This window comes from Pelobates fuscus, chromosome 1 (assembly GCF_036172605.1).
Source record: "Pelobates fuscus isolate aPelFus1 chromosome 1, aPelFus1.pri, whole genome shotgun sequence".
NCBI classification, from domain to species: domain Eukaryota; kingdom Metazoa; phylum Chordata; class Amphibia; order Anura; family Pelobatidae; genus Pelobates; species Pelobates fuscus.
Window position 1 is genome coordinate 215930783 of NC_086317.1, and position 21034 is coordinate 215951816.

Here is a 21034-nt window from a genome sequence, read left to right on the forward strand (position 1 = left end):
TGTCTTGTGTTGGTGTTTGAATATGGGGATGTATGTACACATATACTGCCACTCACACACACATACATATATACTAACATAAATATACATATTGACAGAGATACACATACTGTGTACTGGTAAAGTTACACATACACCGATACAAACCCTAATAACAAAGTCATTATTTCCATATGTTTTGCCTCCTTCCTAATTCCATACCTGTTAAGTGCAGGAGGGTGGCTTCCCTGGGATCCAGTGGGTCCTGCAGGCTGATGATAATGGGAGTCTGTACCTTCATTGGTGTGCTTCCTCTCTCTCCCCCTCCTCTGTGCATCTCATCCTCCTAAGATGGCTCTCTCTGTTAACTGGGAGGAAGTGATCTTAACTCGCTTCCTCCCAGCACCAACTGACAGGGGCCAGTTGTACTGTTAAAGGGTCCCTGCAACTGGCCAGGGCCCTGATCAGTGATGTCCATCCAGTGTCCCTATGAGCAAGTGAAAAGTTCTGAGAGACTGACAAGTGCCAAATACTTGTAGCTAGATGCCTTGGTTAGATCATCTTTAAAACAGTTAGTGCTGTGGGGTGTTCTTTGTATGCAGTGGTTAGTACCTGCCAAACAACCAAAACACAACTGGTGAACCGGCATCAGGGTCATGAGGTTCCATGACTCATTGATGCACTTGGGGAACGAAGGCTAGTCCATCTGGTATGATCACGCAGAAGAGCTACTTTAGCTCAAATTGCTGAAAATGTAATGCTGACTATTATATAAAGGTGACAGAACACAAAGTGCATCGCAGTTTGCTGCATATGGGGTTGAGTAGCAACCCATGATGACCCTTGTCACCCCCTGAAAGTCATTCGAAGGAGATGCAAGTGTCAAAACTGGACTATCAAACAATGAAAGAAGCCTATTTTCTTTAACATCAGGTGGATGACTTGGTGCATGTGCATCATTTAACTGAAAAAGAGATGGCAGCAGGATGTAGTATGGGAAGAAGGCAGGTTGGTGGTGGCAGTGTTGTACTCTGGGCAATGTTGTGCTGGGAAACCATGGAACCTAACATGTAGATGTTTCTTTGGCAGGTACTATCTACACTACCAAAAATATTCAGCAATGGTTTGAGGAATATGACAAATAATTCAAGGTGTTGCCTTGGCCTCCAAATTCTGAACACATCTTAATCTGATTGAACATCTGTGGGATGTGCTGGAATAACAAATATGATCCATGGAGGCCAAACCTGGCAGTTTGCAGGACTCAAAAGGATTCATGCTAATGCCTTGGTGTCAGATACAACAGGACACAATTAGAGGTTTTGTGGAATTCATGCCTAGATGCATCAGAACTGCTTTGGCAGCACAAGGGTGACCTACATGATATTAGGCAGATGGTTTTAATATTGTTGATCAGGGTATGTGACAGTGGTCATAAGATTGACACTTCATGTAGGATGACTTATGTTTAACTCACCCTTTGCCCATTATAGATGAGGGTGTGTATTGTAATGTTGAGTGCCATGTGTAATCTAGCTACTACACCTGCAAATAAGTCTGCAACAGTTACATGCAGCACCACCTGTTGGTTGCAATAGTTATGTGCATTAACTGAAAAGCAAGACTTATTGCGGCTTATGCAGGTAAAAGACATAATCCCACTTGTGTTAGTCTTTCCAAACCCTTGTATGAAAATATTACACTATTGTTTAATAAGAGTTCTCAACTTTGTAGTATTTGTATATATTGTTTTACCACATTTAAGGACATGTCGTCAAAGGTTAGTCCTTGTCCAAAATAAAGTATTGTAGGGTAGCCCCATTGGGAACTGTGTCCTATCTAGTTTGTTCAGGGAATCCAATAGCAGTTTTCAGGCTTGCTTGCTTGCTACATTATTCTCTGGTCCGTGGACATGTCAAGAAAGAGCCACAAGTGTCATTGTAAAGACAGTAGTCTGAAGGCGGCATAGGGCATCACTACCTGCCTGTGAAAAGTAGGACTGGCAGAGTAGTCGATACGTGCCTGGGAGTATGCGGACAGATCCCCGGTGGTGTTTCTTCAGAGTGCTTATTGATTGTCCTATCTTTAAATAGAGCATCAATCAGTATTTAAAGTTTTTCTGTTTTAATAGCATGCCTTCATAGTAGAGCCTTCCATTTATGTTATACAGTGCTGGGGGGGGGGTCTCTCATTTAATGAAACATTTATTCCAACTGGAGTTATATCTAAACATAGCTTGCAAAATCTGCTGCTCTCTCGTCTAAAGTCTTTGCAAGCCCTCCTATTCTAACCCAGCTCAGCATTTGTGGCTGTCCAATCAGGTTTCCCCAATGCAGCTTAATAAAGTAATCTGTAAGGCAGGTGTTTAGTTTAGCTCCAAAGAGTTAAACAGTAACAGTACCGGATCTTTGATTAACAGCCAGGTGGGGGTGTAATTTTAGGAAAGTTCCAATTTTTACTGAAATTTGCACTTCGGTTAAAATGGAGGGGGTGGGGAGAGGAGACACCGATATGTTTTAGGTGCCTTTAACACATTTACCAAACAACTAAGGTTTGTAAATAAATCTAAATTTCAACATAGCGATGTATATGTTGGCATATGTGGGGGCCACAATGGATCTCAGTCATCTGGTGGACACTCAACACCCAAAGAGTATCAGCAAGTTTTAGTGGTCTGGATGGTCCCTTTTACATTGCGGCATCACAGAACTTGTGTTCTAATATTTCAGAAACTAACCGGAACATACATATTGAATTATGGTTTTAGTTTAACAATAATGGAATAATTCTCTTGTTAGAAATCAGCTTTTCAAGATTCTATATCAAAGTGTAAGGCCCCACTCATTTAACAAATCCAGAGATGTATAGACTAGCAAATGCTAAATAATCTGGACAGTCTATAGTGATGAAAGATCTTTATGGATCACATTGTGATCTTTAAAAAGGTTACAATCTCCATTAAGAAAACTGCCCAATGTACAATAATGAGACATTGTGTACACCACAGGAAATTAATAGCAAGGGTTATATTTATTACATCCATACAAGCTCTTTGTGAATTAAGTGAACCTCAAACAGAGAAAACACACAATAGAGATGCAACTATCCACTAATTTAATCGTCGTCTTTGAGCTCCTTGATTTTTTGCTTGCGGCGTGCTATCTCCTTTTGCAAACGTTCAATTTCATCCTTGTGGTGGTCTATCTCCTCTTCATGGTGCTTCTTGAGGGCAGAGAGTTGCTCCTGCCCTTTTTGCCTACAGAAATGATAAAGATTGACAGACTACAAGGTCAATTTTTACAATCAATGTTAAATCTTTTATATAAAAAAAAAAAAAAACAAAAAAAAAAAAAAAAAACACAACCACAAACACTGCAAGAGATTTTAGCCCTAACTTGTGATTACGAGCAATTAACCACAGTGTTTGGATTTTTCCATGCATTCTGCAGTATCCACTTTTTAGGGTGTTTATCCTGAAAAAAAAAGGGAGTAACCATTCCAAAGCACTACCGGTCAATATATTCTGTAACATCAGGAGGATTGACAATACTTCTGTTTTCTGTCTGTGGCTTACAATGGTCACTAAACAAACTTACAACAGCTTGTGGTACTGGTTATGGTATTCTTACAAACCATTCATACAAAACTATTCTGCCTTGGACAGCAAAGAGTTTTCAAGCTAGCCACTACTTACAAAGCTATACCCAAATATAGCTACTTTGTGAACTTCGTGCCATGTTGGTGTTTAAAAGCTAAACTGTAGATGGCCTGCAGGTTCTAGAAGGGCAATGCCTGCCAAAAAAAGAAGAAAAAAAAAAGAAACTGCATTTCATTATGTTTATTGTAGGTGTATCTAAAACTAGCACAGAAAGCTGAAGTGCTCTAGATGTCTGGAGTGACCCTTTAACCATTTCTATAATTATCACTAGGCTGAGCAGGTGTTGTCTGAGTGCTATTACTATTCACTAACCACAAATCATTAGAATTCTTTTTTATGAAGCCCTGTATGATCATGGGGCTCCACGATCCACCCAGAGATGGGCTTTAAATCCTAGAGGGGACAAGTGCCTGACTGGGCACACAGACATGGGGTAATGTGGGTGTCAGATCCTTTCACAGCTCACTCAATTATCTCCTTCCCACGATTGGGAAATCATTTGCCGCATCACACTCTGTGTGCTCTGCATAGCGAGCCTGCAGATTGCTGCCCTTAAAATACCTTGCAAGTACAGCGTCTGCTTCATTACCTGTTCGGGTCCTGCGCTATCCGCATGGGTCACCACTCCCATCACAATCAGCACCAAGTAAGGCAGATTTTATACAGCAGCTGAGTGTGATAAAGCCTTATGTACGAGTTATATTAAACAGTTAGTTTGGAGTATAATGTGGCTGCCTGAATTTGATGAGAGCTATTCTCCTCAACAGCTGCCTACTGTGTCTCTGACTGCAGTTTTCCTAATTGAAATCACCTGTGCCTCCACGCAGCCAAAACTTTAAGGGATTTATTTTTGCGTGTGTGTAATAAAAAAAAATGTAAAAAAATAAAAAGCTATACATTAGTTTTGCAAATTACTATGGTTGTTGCATATTGTCATCTGCTACCATTAGACTAATTACAGGTTCGCTATTATCGCCTGTTTCTATCAGGTTTAAATAAGTTTTTCGTTCACATTCCAAACAACTGCCTCTACAAGGCCACGTTGTTACACGATTGGGGTACGGGGGCTTGACTCCTGCCTTGCCTCGTCCAGCCACAGCTACACTCTCGACAACTCGTCATATGTTCATTCAAACTCACTATCCGTAACAATCGTCCTGTTACTCCCTACCTTGCTAGTTTTACCCTCCTCTCTCCGTCTGGCACTATCACACTTTCTTGGCACAACGCCTTCCTACATCTCCCTTCAGGAATATATAGTAGCCATCACGAGAATCTTCAGCACCCTCAGGGTCTAAGGATACTGTACTATCAGCTATATCTCCAAGAACTGCACTAGACTGCATTTAATTTTCTTTCCCTCGACCACAATTTCTCTCCTTTCCCTCCCTTCTCTCTTTCTCCGACTGGGAATCTCCATGTACCCATCATAAACCACAACTTGGGTTTGCCAAGTACATTACGTTACCCCCTTATCAAGCCCCCATCTATGGTCAAAGAACTGGCTTTCTAGGGTTAGGAGCTGGCCTTAGCTGGTCCTGTGGGGATAAACAGCCGAGAATTGCCCACTATTTCAATAAAATCACAATTTGTTATAAAAAGATAATTTATTGTGACAAATAAAATAATATAAGGGAGCATGCATGATAATCAGTGAATATTTAGTATAACATATTGTGATTTTATTTGTATGGAATACATTTCACTTACATGATAACGATCTCTAAGATCTAAGAATTGAAATAGTGGGCAATTCTTGGCTGTTTAATATTATCATCCCATAAATATCCCCACATATTCGAGGCACACTGCTGAGATCATTAAGTTCAAATATGAATTGCTATTTGAGTAATTCATGCAATATTAATCTTGATATAGAAAAGAGTTTTGTATTGAGATTAAATCAGTGTATAGAAATATGGCCAGCGATACATCTGTATCAGACAATGCTGAAATCATTGAAGACCTAAGAAAAAATGCTCTAGTCCATATTCATAAACATATGAAGAATGATTTAAGCTATGAAGATTGGTTGAAGGGCATAGAATGAGAAGCTAAACAAACCATTCTAAGTGATTCACCTATAACAACATATCTTGAAGAAATTGGTGGACAAACTAACAAAGAAAAATGGGGTTCATCATACACTCTTGGCCTTTCTTTATGACAGGACTTCTTAAGGCGTTAGATGAAAACAAGGCACTGAATACCAGATTGGACACATACAGTGACGATCTGGGCATTCAAAATGGGAAATACCAAGATTTACTTTCTGAGCATGAAAGCCGTCAAGCTGATCATGAAAAAGAACTTTGACGGACAAATATGCACAGGAAGTAAGTCAGCTTAAAACGCAATTGGATGAGTATGAAAAGGAGTCAGAAATCAGACAGTGAGGTTAGTAGTCATCATTGTGTGCGAAAAAGTTGCACACAAATGCAAGAAAAGACTATCTGTAAATCCCCTCCTTATGATTCCCACACCAGACCAGGTTTTCATAAAAACAGTCTCAAAGTAAAGATGGAATTTTTTTTGACCCTACTGCCAATCCCATCACAGATGAAGATTTACAAATCTTGATGAGATATAAAGTCCAATTTAGTATCATGGATGGGTTGCTGGTCAGAACTTCTAAACATGGTATTCAACAATTGGTATTCCCAACTGTATACCGAGGGTTAATGCTCCAACACGCACATGATGCACCTACATCTGGGCATCGTGGTGATAAGATCACATCAGATATTGCGTGATTATGCATATTGGCCACACATGTTAAGAGATGTTAAGACATACTGTCAGGGATGCTTGATTTGTCCGCAATATCAACCCCATGGTCCAACCCATCGTGCACCACTTCAGAAGAGAGGGGTGTCATTACCCTGGTCTGATATCCAAATTGACTTTATAGGTCCTGTAACAAGATCTTCAAGGAGGTAACAAATACATGTTAACCATTACATGTATGTACACAAAGTGGATAGTGTGTTTGCCTTGTAAAGAGAACACAAGTACCGTGTGCGCCACTTTGTTGATTAACCATGTCTTTTCCTGGTTCGGTCAGCCTCAAAGAATTGAGTCAGATAGAGGTAGTCATTTTACCAGCGAAGTAATGGCTAAGATGTGGAAAATTCTACGAAAGCTACATATTGCATACCGCGCTGCGTCTAGCAGGGGGGTAGAGCGATATAACCAGTCTATCGTTAATATTCTGAAGAAGTATGTTAAGGAGTCTGGTAAAGACTGGGACATTAAATTGCCCCTAGTTTTAATGGCGATTAGAGCTACACCTAGCACCGCTACCAAATTGTCACCTTTTGAATTGATGACAGGAAAAAAAATGGTTTTACCACAGCATTTACTATATCGTACTTTGGATCATAACTTGATCAATGCTGCCACTATGCATCAGTATATCGAAGATTTGCGCAAGCATTTACAGCATGCGTTTGCCCAAAATAATCTAGAAAAAGCAGCGAAAGGGGTTAAGACCTATTACGATTTAAAAACCACGAAGGAATAGGAGATCACAGATCAAGTCTATCTGTATAACTTTGCGTGAAATCAAGTCAAGGAAAATAAATTTTTACCTTCTTGGAAAGGGCCATATGTCATCATTGACAAAATTTCCCCAGTAGCGTATAAGATAAAAATTCCTAAGGATGGTAATTTTATTGAAAAGTGGGTTCACATTAACCAGTTGCGTGCTTGTCATCCTAAATCTCAATTAAGGATATTAGGTGGGGATTCGGACGCAGAAGGGTGAAAGACTAACCTGGACGAATGCTTGATTCACGTGGTATTGTATGATGTGCCATGATCTCATGTCATTAACCATTTCCTTGCCATCCAATAACTGCATTTTCTAAGCAGGTTACTAGCCTGTTTAACTGCTATAGGCATATTGCTGAGGAGTCAGTAATAAATGTAGTGAGGGATGAAGTTATAAAAATAGAATTAGAGAGAATACATATGTTGATGAATCGTAATAATGTGTTGTCCTAGGCCAAGTGATGTCACACTGTTATAAGTTTGTATACTTAACAAACCTTGAATCATTAGTAGATAAGTCTGAAACGAGTTCCTGATCCGTGACTGTCGAAAGATGTCCAAGAAGGATGTGGCGTGTTTCTGGATCGTACTGCTCCTGTGCCAAGAGCTACAGACCGACCCGATCGCAGAGATGGGACCATCCTCCGGCATCCTGATTCAAGAGACACCAGGGTTCATCTTGACAGAGAAGAGGATCCTGACCCGATGTGTGCTCGTCAGCTTGGACCCCAAGATTTCCATCGAAAAGGCGTACAACATTTCATCGATGCAGCTTCCTGAGTTACAGACTTGGTACCAGATGCACCTCCAAAGAACACAGGACCGTGTGCGAAACATCTTGGAGCAAGCCCGGAAACCAATTGTATCCAGTACTATTTCGATGAGCAACCAACCCAAAAGGTTCCTCACCGCCATAATTGTTGCATTAGTTTGTGCCACTGTCGGTGCAGTTGTCGCAACTGGAATGTCTGCAGCCAACTCTATTACTGTCCAAAAGCTGGATATGGAAATCTATGCGCTAAAGCAACACATTAACGATATTCACCAGGTGATAAAACAGCAAAGAACACTTCTCCAAGATGTGTTAACTATTGTGCAAGACAGTTGTTACAACAAATTTGCATTCGGAGTCAATTGCCAAATCCACTGAGTTTCACCAAAGTCATGACTTATTTAAGCGTGAACTTCTATTTCTGCATGACCCAATATTGTTCCACACACTTGCTTTTCTTGACGAAGTGCAAACTGGAATGATTGAATTGGCAGGGGGACGCATACCTCTGTATTTTGTATCCAAGGATATTGTTCATGCGATGCTTGCCAGTGTGGATGGAGAAACAATTGAGCCTATGCAATAAATCTGGCCTTTGAGATGGGGAGCACTATACCTCTCTTAATTGATCCGGAATGTATGGAGATTTGCTTTTTATTGGCCATACCACATGTAACTCCCGAAAACTATTTTCAAATGAAAAACAATTTGCATTAACAATAATGAGATTATGATTGATTGTACCAAGTGTAAAGTTCAAAACTCTTACAGGTACAAAAATATACAAAAATGTTCATTCCATGCACAGGCCTATGTCAGAAGAATGATGTGAATGCACAATATGTCTTGTAACTTCTTTAGTGCTTATTCATAGACTAAATTAATCGTTGCTTTGATAATCACTAAGGGGGGTTATGTCAGGATATTTATATTGGCAGACATTTTGTGCTAAAATAGAAATTAAAAAAAGTGTATATTGCCAGAGTCACTCAGAACAGAGCGGACTCTATTTTGGATTTCAGGATAACAGACATAATTTCCTTGCTTTCAGCCACTGAGCCTGAGCTAAGGAATGCATTATATAAAGGAGTCAAGTGATAAGCAATGAAGCAGAGGGATGGAATGCTCTGTTTAACCCCTTAAGGACGAGTGACGGACAAGGTCCATCACTCAAGGGATTGCCTTAATGACGAGTAACGGACCTCGTCCGTCACGCGCTAAAATGAACCCCAGATCGCTGCAATCGCAGCGATCGTGGGGTTAATGGTGCTCCGGTCTGCCTCTGTATTAGAGGCAGACCGGAAGTACTGGATCCGGCTGCCCCAGCACATGTGCCTGCTCTGACAGCATGTCAGAGCGGGCACATGTGCTCTGTATACTCACCTCTGCCTCCCTGCACTGCCGGGTTCAGTGTGAAGTGCAGGGAGACGGATCAGTGCTGATCCTGCCCCCTTGTGTGTATAAAAAAAAAAAAAAAAAAAAAAAACACATATGGGGGTATTTTTGTACTCAGCAGACATAGCTGAGCAACATATGAAGTATTATACAGTGGTAGTACACATAAGGTTTGCAAAATATACTGTGCAAACTCACTGTGTGTCAAAAAGGCAGAAAAAAAAACGCTCATTACCACTACACCTGGTACAAGCTAGCGGAAAAATGATCCCACGCTAAGGTTCAAAATATGCCTTTTGAAATACCCTGGGGTATCTACTTTAAGAAATGGTAGGCCTTTGTGGGGTAGTTTGAATTTAAAACCTGCGAAGATGCTTGGAAATTGCACATAGGCCCAGCGTCAAAATTCAAAGTTCTGTAAAAACTGATATGGCTTGGTCTCCTATATGGCACTGTAGCTTCACAAAATAGTGCCAAAGACATTCATTGGGGATGTCTTTTTACTCAGAAGACTTAGCTGAGCATAATTTGGGGGTTTTGAACTTCGTGGCACATATGAAATATACAAAATGCCCAGCAAAAATGCAATCCGTATGGGGGCATGTTAAGGCACAATATGCACCTTATGAGATACCCTGGCGTGTGTACTTTTTCAAATGGTAGGCCTTTGTGGGGGGTTTTTGAACAGTCAAACTACTATAATACCCCAAATGGAAGCATAGGCTCATTAAATCCATCTCTCAAAATTCTACTGTGAATACTGAAAAGGACAGGTCTCCTATATGGCACTGTAGCTTCACGAAATAGTGCCAAAGACATACAATGGGGGTGTCATTTTACTCAGCAGATGTAACTGAACACAAAATAAAACTTTGTACAGGAATAGCACACACACCAACTTTACAAAATACACATGAGAAGTTCTTTGTTATAAGTTTGTGTGCGAAAACCCCCAAAAAACAAAATTTTACTCCAATATTTAGCAGAGGTTGGCAGTAAAATGGCTACGTAGAAAGTGTGAAAACAACCTTAGGTCAATAGCCTGTGATGTCTACTTTATATAAATATATACTTTTGTGTGGCAATTTTGTTTTCTTTTATGGCTATTAAGCTTACAAGACAAACATACCAAATTCTAAAATTGCTCCACATTAAAAGTTTATTTTACTCCTTGTGCTTTGTGACCTGTAACTACCAAAAACAACTTAAAATCCCAGACACATTATATATTCTGTAAATCAGAACGACTAAATTAACTTATTTTTAATTACTTTCTTTAACCTGCACTAATTGTGCACACATTATTATTGCAAAAACTGTAAAAAAACAACAATTTTTTTATACACACACACACACACACACACACACACACACACACACACACACACACACACACACACACACACACACACACACACACACACACACACACACACACACACACACACACACACACACACACACACACGGAAAGAGTGCACTCGAAAGGTCTTCTTAAAGATATAAACAATTTATTTTGCCAAATTTCAAAAGACATACAAGTCAAGGACTTGTATGTCTTTTGAAATTTGGCAAAATAAATTGTTTATATCTTTAAGAAGACCTTTCGAGTGCACTCTTTCCATTTGTATATATTGAAGGCTGAGGCAGCACCGAGGCAAGCACAAGACCGGTACATTGAGTGCGGGACATTTGCAGTTTGTGTGTATATATATATATATATATATATATATATATATATATATATATATATATATATATATATATATATATATATATATATATATATATATATATATATATATATATATATATATATACACACACACACATATATATATACACATACATATACATATATATACACACACAACCAATCATACACACATTCAAGTTCCTGGGACTACCTAAGAGCATCTGATGAGAATATCTACTTAACTGGTAATTATGCTGGTTTTATTTAATTAATCTAAATTAATTAAAAATCTAATAGCATGATATATGACTGGATAAATCACGGTCAGATTTCAATATTTAGAAATCTTAGTTAACTAAGGAATATATAGTTATAAACATTCCATTCTGCAGGTGGAATTAAGAATAATTATATATTAATGTGGTATTATCACGTGTTAGCATACCGATGTTTTTATCCGGTGTATTGATTTTCTCTAAATAAGATAAGATATCTTTTTAAGCAAATTAAATTTCGGCTTCTAGAATCTGGTAGATTATTCTTATTGGATGGTTCCAGGAAATGATTAATGAGCTGGTTTGAATGTTATTTTAATTGAAAATTACATGAAAATAGGATATTATATGCCTAGGAAGATCTAGCCAGCATTGAAAGGGTTACTCAGTTAACTGTTAGCCAAGGTTTTATGGCTTTTCGCCGACTGTGTGAAGTACCCTCATAAATCTGGTCTTGACAGTTGATGCGGTTAGCCATTGGAACGTGTATAGTCATTCCATTGTATTGCATACTTATGTTATAATAAAATATTCACTGATTAATATCATGCATGCTGCGTAATATTTTATTTTTCACAATAAATTAAATCTATTTTTATAACAAATTGTGATTTTATTTGTATGGAATACATTTCACTTACATGATAACAATCTCTAAGATCTTAGAGAATTGAAATATTGGGCAAATTGTTTAATATTATCATCCCATAAATATCCCCACAGTCCTGCGAGGCCAACTCCCCAATCTCAACACTGAGATTTTCGCCCCTCGGCCCAAGTCATAGTTAGTGCCTCATGTCACGACAACATTCAAACCAGACACTCAAAACAATTGATCTACTAATTAATCCTCTAACTACTTCTAAATCCGGTTCTACATTCATACTCCTTGCATTAGATTAGGTTGGGACCTCTGGCTTCTATTTAGAACATCCCATCAACAGTACGCCGGCACACATAATAGTCATTGGAAATCAGCAACGTTAGACAGAAACATTCCTAACAGATAAGAGGTAAGGCAAACAAATCTCATGGGATAATTATATTGCAATAAGTGTGTTTTTCTTGCATTTCCTTTTGCCCTCTTTTACAGGCCTACCCCCTACCTCAGTTCCGGCACACGATGCCAACTTAATTCCAATCACAAGGTATTTCACAATACGATATTAACCGAATATATCTCCATCTATATCTCTATCAAAGCCCTTTCTGTCCTTGCAATTGCAGTTGAACGCAAACAAAAATGAAAAAAAAAACAAAAAAAAAAAAAAACGCTTGTAAGCGTAAGACAAGCTTCTGAAGTCAGCTGCACTCTTGCTCATTGCAGTACTATGGAGGAAAAAGCTAGTAGCCCTGAGGGCAACCTGCTTATAGTGTGTCGGGGGAGTCCTATAAAGGGGGTAACCCTTACATACGTATGGAGGAACAAAGAAAAAAGGAAAATCCAAAGAGTGAAGGAGTTAAACTCCCCACCCTTATAATGGATAGACCCATCAAGGAAACCCCGTCCTAGATGTAATGCTTAAAACGTAACCTTTATTACTGGTATAATTAAAATATAATGTAAATACACAAAAATATATATAAAATATAAACCAAAAAAAGAAAAAATGGAAAATAGGTGTGCTACCACCAAAATAAAGTGGAAAAGGACAGTGAAAATAGTAGCAGAATATGCAGAAACACTGTCCGATAGAACCACAATTAAGAGAGATCAAACGTCAGTCTTGGTCTCTAGCTGGATAGGGGAAAAGGGAAAAACAGCCTGAGTGACTCAGAATCCCTAAGGATAAATCCTATGTTACCAATCTAGAGGTAGCAAAGTATCTGGTGCATAGGTTAATAAAGTGGGATTAATCACCAAATACAGTTCCATATTAGAGCTTGTTTTATACAGTTTCCATTCTATGTGGGCGATCTCCTCTATTCTTCTTATTGGGGGATCATTTGATATACCACTCTAATATGGAACTGTATTTGGTGATTAATCCCACTTTATTAACCTATGCACCAGATACTTTGCTACCTCTAGATTGGTAACATAGGATTTATCCTTAGGGATTCTGAGTCACTCAGGCTGTTTTTCCCTTTTCCCCTATCCAGCTAGAGACCAAGACTGACGTTTGATCTCTCTTAATTGTGGTTCTATCGGACAGTGTTTCTGCATATTCTGCTACTATTTTCACTGTCCTTTTCCACTTTATTTTGGTGGTAGCACACCTATTTTCCATTTTTTCTTTTTTTGGTTTATATTTTATATATATTTTTGTGTATCTACATTATATTTTAATTATACCAGTAATAAAGGTTAAGTTTTAAGCATTACATCTAGGACGGGGTTTCCTTGATAGGTCTATCCATTATAAGGGTGGGGAGTTTAACTCCTTCACTCTTTGGATTTTCCTTTTTTTCTTTGTTCCTCCATACGTATGTAAGGGTTACCCCCTTTATAGGACTCCCCCGACACACTATAAGCAGGTTGCCCTCAGGGCTACTAGCTTTTTCCTCCATCATACAACGTTCTCTACAGGTTTTAGTACCTTTTAGTGTGTCTAGCTCCTTACTCCCGTGCAACTCACGACCATGGCCAGTTTTTTGAATCAATTAAAAGACCCCAATCAATGGTGTGTAGATGCCGAAAAAGTATTTTCAGACAAAGAATGTGCGTTCCTATCTACTGACATGAATATTGAGTCTAAATTTAGACATCTGTCCAATATATGTAAGCAACAAATCAGAATTGGGTGGGAACTATCATCACTACAGAACTATCTCAACAAATCTATGATACCCAGGGGTCTCAGGGTACAGATCATGCCAAACATCAACATGGATGATGCTACCCTCCTTAAGGAATGGGAAGAGGCAGCTAATCTCTGTTCCCGAACCTTTATGGATATAATATGTAGATTTGAAAATAATAGACTCTTGGCAGTTAATGAGAAAGTAAATGAGGCAGTGGAAGCAACCCAAAATTTCAAAGAGGACCCAAATTTCGCCACCCAGGAAGGGAACCTTCAACAAAATCTGAATAAATATAGGGACTCCATTAAAAAACGTAAACATAGGAAATTCCTAAGGGACCATCATGATTACAAAAACGAACGAGTATATAGAAAGTTCAGAAAAAGTACACATATGGAATCAGATCAAAATACTACATCTGAATACGAGACATCGGACACTGATAATGAGGGGAGTAGCTTATCCTCTGTGTCTCAGACTAGCGAGCATTCAAAAAGCATCCTAAAAAAGGGGGTGACTTTTTTAGGGCAAAACCCCCGGGAGGGGGAGTTACCACAACAATACAGACAGACACGTTACAGGGGGAGGGCACGCAAAAGATACTAGGCAGCAATATAAAGGTCCTTAACCTCTCTGATACTACACTCACTGAACTACAATCCCAAATTCTAATGAAGGGTTTATCGTTTGTTCCAGTACCTCCCTTCAATAAATTCGACTGGATAAAAGATATCCATCTGTTTGGTAGACGCCTGGCTCTACATAAATTCTTCTATACTGCCAATGAAAAGAGAGCAAAAAATCTTGGCTTCAGTATCAGAGAGTATCAGTGCCTAAACGAACTAGTGTCCCTCCTTGAGGATAGTGACGTCACCTCTCCACAACCGTATACGGACCTGTGTCCTAAAAGTAAATTTACGCCCAACATTAGGGACTACAAAAATGTTGAGATGTTTATAGATTCTGTATGTACAATGATACAAAAACTAAATGTTGACTCATTGGAACCCCTGCCTCACAGTAATCTCTCTGGGGATGAGTGGCGAGCCCTTCGTGCCCTGCGCGACAACGAGGACATCATCATCAAACCGGCAGACAAGGGGGGGAACATCGTGGTTCTTAATAGAGCACACTATATCCAGTTGGCAACTGATATACTCAGGGACGACAAGATTTATCGTACCCTGAGCTCTGACCCCTCCACCAAATTTTTGTCTGATCTTAAGGTCATCTTGGACTCAGCTTTTGACAAAGGCATCTTGGGTAGAGATGAACATACGTATATCTACACTAAAAATCCAGTGGTATCTACGTTTTACGGTCTACCCAAGGTGCACAAAAAGTCCCCTCAACTTACAGCTAGACCCATAGTGTCGGGGGTTAACAATTTAACAAGCAGGGCTAGTCTATATGTAGACAAAATAATCAGACCCTTTGTCGAAAGGTTACCCTCCTATCTGAGAGACACAAAGGACACACTAAAATGCCTAGCGTCTCTCAGTCTTCCAAGCAATGCACTTTTATGCAGCTTGGATGTTGAGGCTTTGTACTCATCAATTCCCCACACTCTAGGCTTAATGCACTCTAAATACTATCTTGAAACACGGGGGGTGAGGCATGAGGGCCACACACATTTTGTGATTGAGCTGTTAAGATTCGTATTAACCCACAATTTTTTCCTCTTTGATGGTCAGTTCTACCACCAGGTGCAGGGTACAGCTATGGGTACGTCTTGTGCCCCATCATACGCTAACCTGCACCTGGGGTGGTGGGAGGAGAATGTGTTTTTTTCAGACTGTAATGCTGAGTACACGAAATACATATTTCTATGGAAAAGATTTATCGATGATGTCCTTGTTGTCTGGACAGGCACGGGGGACTCCTTCAGGTCCTTTGTGAATATTTTGAATACCAATGATCTTAATTTAAGATTTACGTTTGAGATTGGGGGCTCTACACTCAACTTCCTAGACTGTACTTTCAATATCTCCAAAGACTTGGAGATTGAGACTACCCTATTTAGGAAGCCCACTTCAACAAACACTATGTTGAAATGGGACAGTTATCACCCTATTCCCCTTAAAAAAGGGATTCCAATGGGACAATACCTCCGTCTGAGGAGAAATTGCTCCACTACGGATGAGTACATTAACCAGGCAAAACTCCTTAAAATAAGGTTCAAAGAGAGGGGATATCCAAATAGCTGCCTCAAGAGGGCGTACCAGAGGGCCCTTTTGAGTGACAGACAGGACCTCCTTAAAGACAAAGTGATACCCACCAAACAGGAACCTATACGCTGCATAGCAACGTTTGATGCAGGTTGGGATCAGTCCAAACGAATATTAGGCAGGTTCTGGCCACTGATCTCTCAGGATCCACAACTAAAGGGAGCAGTGACTCCCTTCGTCTCTCTAACCGCAAGAAGAGGTAAAAATCTAAAAGAGGTTCTCGTTTCAAGCCATTTGTCTTCTAAAACTGTCACAAAAAACTGGCTGTCAGTACAGGGCACCTACCAATGTGGCAGGTGTGTAGCCTGCCAGTATATAATGAAAGATTCGAAAGTCCTCCCTAATCTGATCAACAACTCAGTACGTCAGGTCACACATTTTTTCAACTGTAACACTAAAGGCATCATTTATTTGCTAACATGCACCTGTGGACTTAGGTATGTGGGGAAAACTTTTCGACCTTTTAAGAGGCGAATTATGGAACACATACACTCAGTCAAAAATCTCAGGGACACCCCGGTGGCTCGACACATGAGAAACTACCACCAGGGGGACACGAGAGGCATAAAATTTGCAGGAGTCGAAAAAGTACAACTGGGTCGCAGAGGAGGTGACTTGGATCGCACTCTCCTCAGAAGAGAATCCTTTTGGATTTATAATTTTAATACACTGGCCCCCAATGGACTAAATGAAGGCTTCACATTTACTCCCTTCATTGATAAATGAGTTACACGGAGAGAATTATTTTACATCATAAGTAATGCACTTTTTCTTAATTTGTTGTTTCTTTGTAAATACCTTATCTATCACTATTTCATTGGATCACATGGATGTTTTTAGTTCTAACCCCCTCTTTTCCTTTTTTGGAATCAATTTGATGATGCTGTCACTTTAAGTTCTTTTGACTAGGCTATATATTTGCTGTCATTTCAAGGTCTGTAAATGGCTATATGTACGCATATCATTATACTGTCACTTTAAGTTCTATTAATGACTAACCTATTTTTCAGTCCTCTTTAATCATGTTTATTATCTTGTTAGTTTAACTATGGATTTATAAATAGGGCTTTAGTCTGCTGAGCCATTTTTGAGAGAAAACTAGTTATAACTTTTTCTCACAAGCTTAGTGAAAACTTTGAACTTTTTTCGCTTGATTGACATCTAGCTCAGATCCTTCCGGGCGTCTAGATGCCGTACCACGTGGGACCCTTTTTACATAACCTGTCAATCACTCTAGTGACTCATCCAGGGAGGAGGGACTAGAGTCAACGCCGGTTTCGGTGCGAATTGGTCCGCTCCTCCCATTCATCTCAGCCGGCTCGTCACATATAAAAGAGCCGGCTAGGGGCTAGACACGAAACTTACCTCTGACGAAGGCGCATTCTAGCGCTGAAACGTACGTTAGGAGTCTAGTTAGGTGCAGCTCCACAAGCATTGATCTTTAGTCAGTCTAGTCTTGTTTATTGGTCTGGGACTCTGGGTTTTTTTTCTTCAATAGGGATCAGCCGGATTCTGGGACTTTGATTATATGATTTTTAGTGATCCTAACCAATCTGGGAAAAGGTTTTTGGTACTAGCCGGTTCTATTGAGTTGTTATTCTAGGCGGGTGGTCTCCTCATTTTATTTCAATAGGGGTTCTGCCTGCTTTACAATTTCGGTAGGGAACTGCATCTTGCCAATTATGCAACTTTGTTAACCTCTATACCAGACATTTTGTTACCAGTCTGGACAAAGGTTTAACTGCAGCTTGTTTTATACAGTTTCCATTCTATGTGGGCGATCTCCTCTATTCTTATTGGGGGATCATTTGATATACCACTCTAATATGGAACTGTATTTGGTGATTAATCCCACTTTATTAACCTATGCACCAGATACTTTGCTACCTCTAGATTGGTAACATAGGATTTATCCTTAGGGATTCTGAGTCACTCAGGCCGTTTTTCCCTTTTCCCCTATCCAGCTAGAGACCAAGACTGACGTTTGATCTCTCTTAATTGTGGTTCTATCGGACAGTGTTTCTGCATATTCTGCTACTATTTTCACTGTCCTTTTCCACTTTATTTTGGTGGTAGCACACCTATTTTCCATTTTTTCTTTTTTTGGTTTATATTTTATATATATTTTTGTGTATTTACATTATATTTTAATTATACCAGTAATAAAGGTTAAGTTTTAAGCATTACATCTAGGACGGGGTTTCCTTGATAGGTCTATCCATTATAAGGGTGGGGAGTTTAACTCCTTCACTCTTTGGATTTTCCTTTTTTTCTTTGTTCATTGCAGTACTAAGCTTGTTTTCAAGCTGGTGCAGGTCAATCCAGTGCTGTAGAGGAGAATTTTGAATTTTAACCATTCATGAAGAGTTTAATCCCTACAGGTAAGTCAGCACCTAGGACCTCCTAGCACCATAACTTTATAGTGATGAAGTTATGGTGTCATTCGTGTTACTTTAAGCAGGTGTCCAAAAGGTAAATCCCCAGATGTTTTGAAACTACAGCTTCCATGATGCTTTGTCATTCTAAAAAGGCACGCACAGCATTATGGGAGTTTAAGTTTTAAAACATCTGGAGATCTACCTTTTGGGCAGTGCTGCTTTAACCCCTTAAGGACACATGACGTGCCTGACACGTCATGATTCCCTTTTATTCCAGAAGTTTGGTCCTTAAGGGGTTAAAGGGACACTCTAGGACAGGGGTAGGCAACCTTTTAGCAGCACTGTGCCGATATAGGATTGTGATGTCCCGTAGCGTGCCGGGGGACATCTATTTTTTTAAATTTAGGTGTGTATGCTGCCGTATTCTGCTTGTGTTATTTTTACTGCAGTTGCTTTGCATCATTGTATTTGTGCGTATATAAGCCATTATATTGTATATGTTCATTAGTAGTTTATGGTATTGTGTATGATACATATGAATGTGGGCTGTGTATGAGGGCTGCTTGTGGAATTGTGTGTGGATGGATATGTCACATTGTGTGTTTGGTAGTGTGTGGGCTGTTTGGGGTATTGCATGTGAAAGGCTGCATGTGGGGTTTGTGTGCATGTATGTGGATTGTTAGCAGGTTACGTTTGTGCAGATTGTGTGTATGTTTGTGTGTGGACTGTTCGTATTATTTGTATAAGGGGAGGGTTATTCTTAATTTCTGTGTTATGAATGTAAATTAGTGATAGTAAAAATGTCTATTTACTGTGTATACCTGTATTCAATATCTACTCAAAATGGCTGATAGAGCACCCGCTCCCACCGACTAACTACCTTGTGTAACAAGATGGCGCCAACATCCGGAGTAAAATCCCGGGATGATGGTGACATCACGCCTCGTAGGATGTGCATTAGATAAGACACTTAACACCTAACCAATTAGAGATGTATTCTCTCTGTTATCTACATTTTTACATATGATGTATTTTTGCCTTTATAAGGGGCTTGCCGCCCCCTGAGTAAACATTCCGAAGTTTTTTATTAACCTGATACCTGTGTCTCAGTGTAATTTACTTCAAAACGTGCACGCATTTATTTTAACAATTTGGAAAGGAGCAGTGTAACGGGACCGCTGGCACCCCGACCGGGTACCCTCCGCTGACGGATGCTCCTAGTGCTTTCCGAGGACTCCAAGCACTCTGCCCGACACCATAACCACTGCAGACCCCACGAAACACCGCAGCTTGGTTGGGGTCTCACCGTCTCCACCCACTCTGGGCCCAAGACCAGGGTCCAGCTTCCAGTAGGTGGACCTCTCCGAATTCCAGAGAGCAGGAACAAAAACAAGCTCTTAGCAGAGCTTAGTGATTATACCCTGGGGAGTACAGTGATTATAGCAATCCCCAGAGTGTAGTTCTCCAATCCCCCAAACATGAGCCGAAACTTCATGAAGGTCCAAGATGATCTGAGGTGCTAGCACACCCAGTCTGGCTTTTATTACAGTTGTTGAAAATACAGGACCGCCCACAGGGAGGGATAAAATAACCAATCATATCACAGTTACATCCCACATATTCCCTCCCCTTATCCTGAGAGGAAACCCAATTATATATACAGTTAAAACATACTTTTTACCCAACTTTCATAACTCTAAAACCATACATCCAGTCTCCATAACATTACATATTCAGACTCAGCATACTTTAAACATAAACATTCTCAAAAATCATACAAATCCCTCCAGTAGATAAAAAGTTACACAGAAGCAGGGGCGGACTGACCGGTCGGGCACTTCGGACATGGTCCGAGGGCCCGGCCGGGAGAGGGGCCCGCCATCAGGGGGCCCGGCCGCCCCTTTAAATGCTGCAGCCGCCTGAGCGCTCTCGTAAGAGCCTCAGGCGGCTGCAGCTTCTCACCTCCCCTCCCCTGTAGCTGTGTGGTCCGTGGTGCCTGGCCGGGGTGATAGGAAGGTGCTCAGTGTGCACCTTCCTGTCAGTCCGGCCGGGTACAGGAAACAAACTTCTGTTCCACGCGGAACAGGAGTTTCTGTTTCCTGTACCCGGCCGGACTGACAGGAAGGTGCACACTCAGTGTGCACCTTCCTATCACTCCGGCCGGCACCGCGGACCGGAGTGCAGCTCGGCCACGCTACAGGTGGGGGTGGTGGGGGCAAAAAGAGAAAAGGAGGGGAGGGGAGGGGGGGGCAAAAGAGAAAAGGAGGGGAGGGGGGCAAAAAGAGAAAGGGAGGGGAGGGAGTAAAAAGAGAGAGGGAGGGGAGGGAGTAAAAAGAGAGAGGGAGGGGAGGGAGTA

The 21034-nt window shown here is 40.3% G+C and overlaps 1 protein-coding gene across 1 annotated transcript in view; it reads right to left on the reverse strand.

Moving 5' to 3' along the window:
- Positions 1–2990: 2990 nt before the first annotated feature.
- The window catches only part of ATP5IF1 (ATP synthase inhibitory factor subunit 1), a 30258-nt gene continuing 12214 nt past the window's right edge, over positions 2991–21034 (reverse strand). Inside the window, exon 3 of the mRNA XM_063444475.1 lies at positions 2991–3235. Within this exon, the coding sequence (XP_063300545.1) occupies positions 3094–3235 (142 nt within the window). The 3' untranslated portion in view covers positions 2991–3093. The remainder of the gene's footprint in view (positions 3236–21034) is intronic.